This window comes from Gavia stellata, chromosome 11, assembly GCF_030936135.1.
Source record: "Gavia stellata isolate bGavSte3 chromosome 11, bGavSte3.hap2, whole genome shotgun sequence".
Classification (NCBI taxonomy): domain Eukaryota; kingdom Metazoa; phylum Chordata; class Aves; order Gaviiformes; family Gaviidae; genus Gavia; species Gavia stellata.
The window spans coordinates 25,527,685-25,539,763 of NC_082604.1; the positions used below are offsets into that span (position 1 = coordinate 25,527,685).

General features: G+C 39.1%; 1 protein-coding gene across 1 annotated transcript in view; it reads right to left on the reverse strand.

Moving 5' to 3' along the window:
• LOC104256045 (multiple epidermal growth factor-like domains protein 6) overlaps positions 1-12,079 on the reverse strand; it is a 205,701-nt gene that overhangs the window by 88,497 nt on the left and 105,125 nt on the right. The window contains exon 5 of the mRNA XM_059822605.1: positions 3,877-3,999. Within this exon, the coding sequence (XP_059678588.1) occupies positions 3,877-3,999 (123 nt within the window). The remainder of the gene's footprint in view (positions 1-3,876; positions 4,000-12,079) is intronic.

Sequence of the window (12,079 nt, forward strand, 5' to 3'; positions counted from 1 at the left end):
AAAGCTTCTTTTCATCAACAGCTAATCATAGGACTTCGTTTGTCTCTAACTTCCTTCAGTTACCTTGACAGATGAGAGCACAATAATATAAATAAGAAATGACAGTTTACCGAAGAAAGTTAACATAAGGTCATGACCTTTTTTTATTTGACTTCTCGAGCTTATTCATGTGTGAAAATGCACTTTTGGAGCTGTAGCCTCAGCATCCCTTACAGATCTGGACTTGTGCCAAAAATGGAGTTTTAAAATGGTATTTATGTTTGGAAAATATCATTTTTGCTTTGTTATGTTAGAGTAGAATTGGTTTGCATTAGCATAAAATATAAGATGACGGTATCTGTACATCTCGCAGAGTATCCCATAAGAAGACAGTGGTACCTCTGCTCAACAAGTAAGGAGAAACTGCACAAAGGTAAAGCTGATTTGCACGTACACACACAGACACCCACACGTTTCCTCTCCCTTAGTCAGACCGAGACACAGCTTTCTGAGCAAATCCACCCACGGACACTAACCAGGCTGCCCCAGAAACACTGAACGCGGGTACAGATGCATAGGGCACAGAATCAGGCCAACAGTCATATACTAATAAAGGTCAAATATTAATTTGTTGTATTATTTGTGCAGCAATTTAAATCCAAATCCTTTCTCATCATTAATTTCCATCAGACACATGAAGAGTGAGAGCTAAGCATGAGCTTTCTGTCAAAACCTGTAATGCCTACACAAGTATCTGCCAGAAAATATTTCTCTGTGAGATAAGAAAACTGAAGTTCTGTCTGTGAACACTGGAGAGTAAAAACTGCAGTACTACACGTAGATAATTAGTTTTGAAAGGCTCATCAGTTCCCTGCTCTGACTGGCATTTCTATACAGATGCACATGCCTTCACCTTACTACGACTTGACCCTCGATCTAACTATCACTTACTGAAGTGAAGTGAGACTTTACATACTACATAACTCTGAATGATGTATCCTGCCATAAGAGCCTCCAGCTAGTTAGAAAAGACTCTTGCCGGCCTCGGAAGGAGTAGGGAGCCCGCAGCGCGGGATGTCCCAGGCTGTGCTGCTCCATCCCCTTCCCCAAATGGCTCTAACCAGCCCCAGACCCACCCGAGAAAGGGAAGGTTTAGTCAACGCTGAGAGCAATAGCTTATTTTAAGATTATCTCGCCTATTTTATGCTGTTGTCTTGTTCATATTCATGGAGCCTTGTGTCTTGCACCTTTGATGCCCTAGAAGACAGAGATGCTGAGCATCCTCAGCTCCTTCTAGCTGTGAAATTAGGCCCTTGGGTCTCCTAGCATTGCTCACAAACCCCCAGCTATTGTTGACCAAATCAGCAGTACACTTCATTATGTTGTTGGATTAGTGAATTTGCATCCACTTTCCCTTTCTTGGCATTAAACAGCTACAAATGGCTAAAAACACTTAAAAAAAAAGAAAAATTACAGTTATTTCCTGACAACATCTTTCCTTTTTGTCAGAAGGATGCTCTATTTTGTTTCTGAAAAATGGGATCAATCTTTGCACTAATAACGGCTTACTGAATAAAATCTGTACTACTTCCATGGTGCTTTTCTAATGATACACCTTATTTGTACCTTGGCTTATAAAAAAAACCCCTGTGCACCAATTGATCATTTCAGTCACCAGTGAAATAAAACCAACCATGAGATGGGTAATGAGAGCAGAACAATAGGACACATCTATTTAACGCTGGAGTTTAGACTAAGGCGTAACAGAAAACACAATGGTGCTATAAAGAAAGAATATAACTACCCAGAACAACTATAAACCTTATTCCTCCAAAAAAGCTGGCTAACCTGAATGATGAGAAGCTGTTTTACTCTCATCTGCAAAATGACCCCTTTGAGCAACGCAGAGGCATCGATAAAACACCAATTCAGCGTCACATCCTGAAAGACCAACACCTTCCAGCAGCACACGCAGTTTTGTTTGGAAGCTCTCTTTTCCCATATGTAGTAATCAGCCACTAAGTTACTTATATTGTAACATCTGATGGCTAGAATTTGGCTGAAGAAGCCATCTTGAAAGTCAGTATAGCCACACGTTCGTCGTCATTATCATCTCCACAGAAGTTCAGGTGTAATTAGTGTCACTGCTACGTTTACTTTGTTCTGTGACTTGAGCGGTTCCAGTTTATTGTACGTTTCCATTTTTGTCTGAAGATTTCAAAAAGTGGCTTCAAAATGGCTAGTAATATATTGTCTCCTGTAATCCCTCGTTAGATAATATGTAGTACAAGAATTGAATATCTTAAGCTCTGTTTGAGTTTTTAAAGAATATCAAAATACTAGAATTTCAAGTGTATTTTAAGAATAGCAGAATTGTACAGAAGGAGCAGTAATTTAACTAACTTATTAACGCAAAACTATTTTAACAGAAACTGGACTCTTGCATGCTCAGCAATTTAGGATTACAATCAGTAGGACCCCTGCTTTCAAAACTTTAGTTTTTGAAAAGCTTTTACGCAAATCTGAAAGCAGTAAGTAGTCATCAGCATACAGACCTATACACTGGTTCATGGCCATATTACCAACTAGTCCTCAAAAGAGGAAAGAGAAGACAGGTGAAGTAGCAGGAATCTGTGAATCATGCATAGTGTTTCTGCCTTGAGCTCTCAAAAGGCCAAAATGAAAGCGTGGAGGACCATAATGAAGAACTTAAATCAAGACAAAATAGCCATCTACAGCTTATTTACACTGTCAGGTTGGATATCAAATGATAGCTTCCTGTGGAAAATAATTCTACAGTCTTCTGGTCAAAAAAGGAGTGCAGCCAAATAAATTATAAAGTTAGGACAAAGAATATGACCAGAGCTAAGAAATACATTGCTTTGTATAAACCTTAAGAATGGAGTTGAAGGACAATGGTAAAATGAAATCCTGGAAGAAAGGAATTTGTGAGATACTATGCAACAGGAAAAGCCAGAGAAGACGGTTTCTTGTGAAAAGATAATACAGTTCATGAAAACCTACCTAGCACCTTTCAACTTGAGATAATCAAAAAACGTCAACGATATACTTACTGTAGCAATGAAATGCAATCGAGGGTGCAATCCAGGCACACAGCCAGTGCACACAAGATCATATGGCAGCGAACATTCATTACTTGTGTTAGAGGAGAGTTCAAGAAGGAACTGCTCTGGCCTGCGATACAGTACACCTTGGCTACTTTACACCTGATCTCCTCTACCTTTTGCATCTGTGACTGTAGGTCGACAGATCAGATGGGCTTGTTTACACCCACTCTATGTTTACCATTGCATCTTTAAGAAGTCTAACCATAATTCATTATGTGTTCTAACATAAGCTTATGTGATGTTTTGCTTCCACACAAAGTCAAGCTTTTGCGTAAGAACAAATTTTACCCCATAATGCACTAACTAGACTTATATTTCCCTTAGGAAGAAGACAAATGGGTTTACGTAGCATGTGGTTTTAAATCCTTTTTTATTCGGTTAATCTCTAGCTGTGGAATTGTGATTGAAATGCAAAAATGTATGTGTATTTTCTGATAAGAACCATTTTGTTTTAGAGACAGACAAAATGTTATCAACCATATACACTTTCTTCAAGTTTATAAATGGATGATGGAAATTCCATAATCAGAACATGGCACAGCCAATCCAGGTTAAGTGATAACATTGTTTCAGAAAAAGAAAACAAAACCCCAACACTTTGAAGTGTTCTTACAGTTACATCTTCATAATCCAGACAGGAGATCTGCACTCTTGACAACTCTGAGCATACACTCTTCAGCTGGCTCCAGATAAAAGCTAACATTTCCTTTTCTTTTCCAATGTCTTGTCTGATTTCTTAACAGCAGTGAGACACAGTACAAAACATTACCTCCACATGATTTTCCATCTTCCTCCAGCTTCTGGCCAGCCGGACATTTGCAGTGGTAGCTGCCGATGGTGTTACAGCACTGGTCATGACAGCCACCGTTCTCAGTGGTGCACTCATTTACGTCTGCCAGGAGAAAGTATTACCCGGTTATTTGAGAACAATTATGTGTGATTCTGATGTGACAAAGTGAGAAAGTTCCTGAGACGTACAGCTAAGGACCCTGAAGGCAACCACAGGAGCAGTGACTCCCAGCTCCGTTGCTGTGCCCCCCAACTCAACCAAGAGGTGCAATGGGGGGATTTTTCCTCTCGCACTTCCACACAAGGGAAGCTGCAGAGGCCACCCAGCTCCAGCTGCAGGCTACAGCCAACTCGCCAGCTTCCCAATTCTGTGCAACAAGATCAGGAACTATCTTTATACCGTCATTTCCAGCAGCTCATTTATGCATTAAGTTGCTTCTACAAGTCATGGCAGAGATGAAAAACCTCTGGAAGACATAAATCAATTACGGTCCTTCTTTCCTTCGGATATGCGTGCACTAATATCTACACACCTTACGTGTTCACCTGATCAAGTAAGTGCTTACCTGCGTGATTTTGAATAGGAAAAATTAGATCTTTACACATGATAAATGAAGAACATAAAGAGCCACATAAATAAATAAATAAATAGACTAGCCAACGGCAGAGAAAAATCAATAGTGAAGACGTTTGCTTTTTAACCCGTGTACTTGTATACCCTGCATAAGAATTTCTGAAGAAATGTGGTTGAAATCATCAGGCCAACAATGCTGCTCTGCTGAACAGGATTAGATACAACAGATGGTATGGAAGTATTTCCAAACTAGAAAATTTGTCAAATGGGATACTAAATATAAGAAAACCAGCAGGTATTTGCCGCAGTGATTTCATGTATTTTGGAAAGCATATTTGTGCAATGCTTCTTGCTTGCTTTGCTCTCTCTGAAGCATTAATGTCACACAGACACATGCTTCATGCAGTGCAGGGGTAAGTAGGGACAGCAACGAACCTGTGTAAGAATAATGAGCTGTGGGTATCTTTTACTCAATTTGTTGACAAATGTCTTAAGTGGCTTGCTGGCAGAGCAGACCTCCTCAGCATGTTGGTATGGAGAAAGCCAGGGCTAAGGGGACACACCACATTCTTAAAACCTGGCATGAGGACGCAGGTGACAGATCTCACATCCGCAAGGCCTTTGGCACTGGTAGAGATCACACATTACATTCAGGCTAGAGAGCAAGAGGAGCAGGAGGAGGAAGATTAAGCGACAGAAGATAAGCATCATCATGACTGTAAAAAAAAAAAAAAAAAAAAAAAATCACAGGCAGTTATTTCATATTAGTGGCACTCCATCTCCAATGGGGAAATGCGGCTTTTTGAAAAACTTCTAACTGTATTTCCTTTGACCAAAGTCTAAAGTGCTGTAAAGACAAATCAAAAAAAGAAAGAATTTCACATTCATGCAAGAAAGAGAAAAGCCTTTCAACTGCAATCCTTAGCTGTTGAAGTCTAAGATTTATCAAGGTTTGTTAGTGCTTCAATGAGTTTGAGCTTAACTTTACTAGCTCATTTCTGATCCTGGCTAAAAAACAGAGGTTAAAAGAAATTTTTGGGGATGTTTCAGACTATTAACTAGCTAAAAGAAAAGCGTATCATGAAACTCCAACATTTACTAAAGTGCAGCTGAAGAGGCACAAACTCACTAAACACATCTCGTTTCTCTACATCTCTAAATTCAGTGTAACGACTGACAGAACAAAAGTTTCTTTGTCCTCAGTGATACTGAAAAACACTGGCGAGCTATTTAAAAAAAAAAATAATATTCAGTTAGCTCAGAGCTACACAACAAACCAAATCCTACCTTGTGTGAAGTCAGCAAGGCTCTTCTCAATTTCATGGGAACACATTTTAGACAGAAACTTTTCAGAAGAAAAGCACTCCCCTCCACCCAAAAATGCAAAAACAAATCATACCAAAATAAGACATTCGTCTGTTCCCTTCTCTTCAGCAAGCAATGGAGAGAACATATGACAAGCAACAGATTTTAGACATTCCTCAAAGCACTGGAAGAAGGCACGCTAGCGCTGAGCATCATGCAGAAGATCGACAAAACAGGCATGTTCCAAATGATTTACTCCCTCTAACTAGCAGACATCTTGATGTGCCTTGTGGTAATAAACAGTAATGAGCCACATAATAACCCTGCTCCACAGCTTCGACTTCTGTTTATACTAACAGTATTGAAAACTAATAAAATCTCTTGCTTTTTTATTTTTTAAACACAATAATGGGAAGAACTACTTCATTTTTCTACACTGTGTGTGGTACCTACAATGCTACATGAACTCCTAGCATAAAATATTGACTAAGTGATGTGGTCTACAATATACAGCCCAATTTATTAACGCCAGTGTCTGTATTTTGAACCAAAACATTGGAAGAAAACCTTTCTGGCTGAGGAGCTAATCATTATCCTCTCGATTTCACTAGGGTATAATACATTCGGAAGTGTATAGTGCTATTGCATACTAATGTATAGAATGTTTTTTCTTTTGATTGCAGCGTGTCTCTATTAGCAATCAGAAATCTTCTTCTTTCTCGTTCAGCATGAAATGCTGTGGCCTGCCTATGAATTTTGCCCCCAAAAATGTATTGGCACTGTACGACTGATAACCTGTTCCAACTCTGTCGTCTTAATGCTTTGTCCAGGATTTTCTCGTCCCTGCCTTAATACTTGTTTTCATCCATTGATGAAATGTTTTCATCCATTTCTTTGCTGCTTCTTACACCAGAAATCCACTGCTTTTTCTATTATCTGCAGAAAACCTGATTTTTCATCCACGTATCTCTTTAAAACAAATCTCTCATTTAAAGCTAATCAGCATAACTCAGAATTAAATTATAGTTTATTCTAAGACACCAAAATAAGCTTTTCGATACAGCTTTATCCCTATTACACAGCACTCACATTTGAAGGCATACCCTCACTACGTGTAAACCGTACTAGTTTTAACCTCACTGTTATGAAAATTTGCTCTCTAAACATCCGCATCCTTCGCCGTCCTGTCTCCTTTGCCCGTACCCTGCCAAGTTGTTTTGTACAACCCAGTAAGAAAGGTCAAAAGTTGCCTCAGTCCAAGAAGCACAAAAATAAATGACCCGAATGTGAAGTAATAGGAATGTGGTTTACACTTGTAACATGATGGTTCATGTAGCTCTTACAAGCTGCAATCAGCTGTTCTGTATTCCTAAAACACAGAGTAGTCAGAATTTTAAAATCCGATTACATATTTGCCACTGTAAAAAAAGAGGAAAAAAAACCCAGAACAAAACCAATTCTGTCAAATGATAAATTTCTGTCTGCTTTCCACATTCAATGTCATTCAAGGTTGCAAATATATTTGCCTTTTGAATAGCAAGAAAAATGACAGAAAATTTCTGACTTGTAACAAGTCTGCCAGGTTAGGTCTGACGAAAGTTCAATGTTATCAAGACTATCAATCCATCTGTACCGACATGCTGTAGGCGCTTCAAAAAAATAAATGTGATGTTTGCTACTGCAATGCTTCACATTTATTTATAGAGCCAACGTTGCAACACAAAAACATTATCCATGGGCCATACGCTATGTGAGCTTTCAATCCTGCCACGTGAAGTCTTAAGGAAAAAAAAAATTGAAAAAGCCTTTCATCTAGATTAACTTGATATTAACTTTATATATGATCTGTCTAACATACACATGGAAAAAAAACCCACAGCGTATTTTAAATCCACTAGTATTCAAAAATTTGGATTGCGGACTTGTGCCTATGTCCCGCACTCCCTAAACATGTGGTATTATAGAAGAGCACTACATAAAAAAGTATTCTTTTATCTAAAAATCTCGTCAAATATTTGATACGTAGGGAAACATCCCTTTTTTCATGAAACGGACTACCTTTGCCCAATTAAATATGCCTAGGAGCTATATGCTAAATGAAGAAGGACTGACTCCAATCCCTTTACTTCTGTATTCTTGTTTAATGCTACTGACTCCCTGCCTGAAAACATCACACCACAGAGCAAGTCAGAGACATCCCCAGCTCCAGGGAAAACAACCCTTCACCAAGTTTTTATGCAAGTCTAGGTGATTTCAGATTTCCTACAAATAAATGAAAACTTTGTATGAAAGCAGACACTGGACAAAGTGTTTTTCATTGGTAATTCCAATTTTAAATCTAACAGAAGTGACCTGCACTATTACTAGCTCTCAAATGTAGCTAGCAGATGAATAAAATAATAATAATGATAATAATGATGATGATGATGATGATAATAATAATAAAGTCGGTCTTCTGCTGAAAAGCAGAAATACATTAGGGCAGAAGCCTCCCCTACACACCTCTACGCTGAGCTATGGGTGAGGGTTGCAGCTCTGCAGGTCCTCTGCATGGAGCTGAAATTAGCATCTTTAAAAACCAGCAAGAGGTTGAGCCTGTCCTGACTGCACGACTGGACAGACTGGCTGAAGGAGCATCTGCACCGAGCAGGAACCACCCTGCACAGAGAGCCCTTGTTCTGCAGCAGGAAAACAATGGGCTGAATCACCATGTAACTTTGGCAACAATTTATGTTTAGATCTACAGGATACACCAGCTAACCCACTGCCTACAGGCTGAAGTATTTTTACGTGTATTTTACCTGTATAACAAGTTTATGCACTAGGTATTAATATAAAAATTCATTTTTAAAATACCAAAGAGAATCTCAAAACTGCAGCCCACTATTTAAAACCTATTTTCCAAGGTCTCTATATTTATCAGCTCTGTATGAGCAACAACTTTCTTTATTTAATGCAACCACATGCAAACTTGCCATTTCAGTGACCAGCCTTTGGGGCTAACCTGTGCTCTGACCCGTAAGCCGCCGACTTCAGTGCATGTCAGAGCTCGCTGGACTTGTAATAAATCACTGAAGTGGAATAAAACCCGTAAAATCATTCACATTGTTATTGCACCACCACACGAACAAAGCCCACCATCACGGGGAGGGGAGGTTATTTTGATTCGTTTAAAAGTGCTAGGCTAACACACCGTGCTTCAATCAGGGGTCAAAGTGACGAGAACATATTTGTTTAGGAGGAGGACAGTTCACTAATAACACTTCTTCCCAGTTGGGATCTTCTCCTCAAGACTGTGATGGACACGGTCTGATTTCAGGAATCTAAATGTTAAATATCTTTATCTAAGAAAGAGGCTTGATTAACCTAACAGGCGCTGCCAGCTGCTATTTTGACTTTAATAGCAATTTAGATATGTAAATTCCTAACTCAGAAAACATAACTCAAATGCTTTCAGGTACAAAACCCTCATAATGGTTAGAATCAAAGCCTAAATATAGTTTATAATGTGCAACTTAAATGCACCTATATGTGTACCTTAATATATCTGAGTGCCTGGTGCACGAACAAAGGAGTATATATGCATCTGTATAACAATTTGCTTTTATAAGGAGGTGTTATAGGCAGGCGTCTGCAAATCATAATGCATACTTGACAACTTCTCATTTATAGATCTAAATAATTTGATTCCATTTTTAAAAAGTGCTAAAGATCCAGTGAATAGGTAGCTCCTTAAGTTACAGTTTTAGATACTGGTTTTTAAAATGATGGCCCAGATGGTCTGTAACCAAAACCATATGTCTAAAAAATCCTGAAACCTGAGAAAGTTGATTTGAACTTTAAAGGCCACTCGCTGCTATGACGCAACGTAATTCATGCTAACGCATACACACATACATCACAGCAACATTATATGTAAATATAATGTAATGAGCAAATATACTGGACAGGCTGGCGAGCACAACGCTCACACCCCAGAGACTGCATTTGTCTTTTTATTCGTTTTGTACAAGAGCTTTGTAACAGTTGTCTTTGAACAGGAATTGTCTCCAAAACATAAATTACATCCATCACTTCCAGCTCTAACCATAAATTATCTGCCTGAATAGAAAACAAAGCTGCTCCTTCTGATAGTCAAGCGCAGTCCTACATGTGTATTGATTAAGCACTCTTAATGCTTTATTAGGTTTTCTTCCTCCACAAAGTCAATAACAGGATGAATATTTCTTCTTGTGCTGTTATGAAGTATCGTAAATCTGAGCTGTTATTAACAAGCATCTGATTAGCGGAGCAAACTTATCTGAGAGTTTGGCAGACTCTTTATGCGTGAACTCCCAGAAAAAACCCATCACTGCCACTGTCTCCACTGGCAGCTGTAGTACTTCTGCTTTGACGAGTTATCACCTCCTTTTTTTATTTTATTTTTGTTTTTTTAAAAAAGAAATTGCTTCTGCACTCATTCCTCTTTATCCCCAAATCACATTCATACACGCAGAGAATGTCAGTCACGTAACAAATGCGTGCGTGGCCCGCGTTCCCCGGGCATGTGGACCTCTGCCATGGTTTGCTTTCTTTTGTTACTGGGGCACTAAAAAATTCCATTTCATGAAACTTGGATGCGAAACGAAAATCAAACAAAGCCCCTTGTTAAACATACTTTGCGAGTATTAATTTTTCCTTATTAAAATCATCATCTGAAGAAAAAAACCAGATAGATTTATCAATCATTTGCACTTGCTCACATTAAGAGTAACTCCTTTGAAGTCAGAATATAACTGTGTAGAGGGAAAAAACAGGCTCAAAATTTAAATAAGTGAAACAACAAGCTCTTAAAAACCAAGACGCTGGCAAGCACTGCTGCGTTAGACGAGACCTATAGTTAATCTCATGCAAGAGCAGAGAGTGTTCAGTGCCCCGCTGCGGGTACAGGCATGGCCTGTTCCACCCCAAGCTCTTCTCCGCCTGCTCTCTGCTAACTAAAGACTAGACTCAAGTCTGAAAGTTAGCATTTAAAAGTCCTTTTAAAATCTCTATCGCTGGTTATGGCAGTCCGCCGTAACCATATAGACAGCTGCGCTCTCTTTTGTCTTTTCTTCTTCTCGTTCCTAATGTCTTGAGCATCAATGACATTTTGCAACATTGACTTCCAAAACCCAAACTTTCATGTGAAAAACATACCTGCTTTGATTTTTTTTTTATCCCTCTTTAAAATTCTTTATCAAGCAGGAACAACTATTTCCTAAAAGTGAAATGGAAGACCTAAATAATGCACAAAGTTTTCCTTTCTACACCAACTAGAGTAACTAAAAGGGGGTGGGGGGTGGGGTGGGGGGGAGAATCTATCACAGTACAATGAAATCCTCTAATAGTACTCATTTTTAAAATACATTTTCCCAGACAAGGTATGAATAATGCAACTGAACATCCCAGAACATCTGAATTAAGCAACAACAGACTAACGGATGCTAATTGGCAATGATTGGAGATGATTGTGGAGTACGGCTGGAACTATGATTACAAACAGAGCTTATGCATCCAGCCCAAATCTCAAGTACCGTTGCTGCAATTAAAGATATTTTATCAAATTAGACAAGTGTTTGCCTATGCTGCTATGAGCAAAACATAAAAGAAAGCATCGCTTGCTGTACTGCAACTTTCCTTACATCAGAGCTCTGCCGAGATGGATTTCTTTCTGCTTTGACTTTTTATGCCACAAAATGGAGCCCTTTAGAAAGAATTCAGGACTCTGCAGTGACATCCTTAAAAGCCCTTGCTTTTGTCTAAAAGTGCTTTTGCCCTAAAAATGCATTCTCTTTGCAGTATATGTAACTCCCAGTACCAACAAGTGCTGGTTATGCACACACAAAGACAAGAAAAGACTTTGAACTTGGAAAGTTTGATTTCACGATATAAGCCCTTACATATTTTGCAGGCAGGTAAACATTCTTTAAAGACCATTTCCAAAGCAGTGATTATTAGCAAGACTTCAGGACTCTTAGCAACTGGATTTCTTTTATGCTTTGAGTGCTAAATGCCAAGCCCGAATTGCAAGCGCAAGCCAGGCGGTTGACTCCAGCTGAGCCAAGTCCTGGTGCCTAAAGGGGAGTTCACAAAGTGCACCTCGAACCCGAGACAGCCTTGCATCTTGCTGCCTTCTGCTTTCCTGGGTAAGAAAATCAGTAGAAGATACCAGCCACTTGGTCACAAACTAAAGCTGGCTCTTCCCCAGTATTTTCTATTATTCCCAACAAGATGTCCAACTTCCTTCTCCTGCTCCTATATCTCAAGAAAATTTACATGCAGA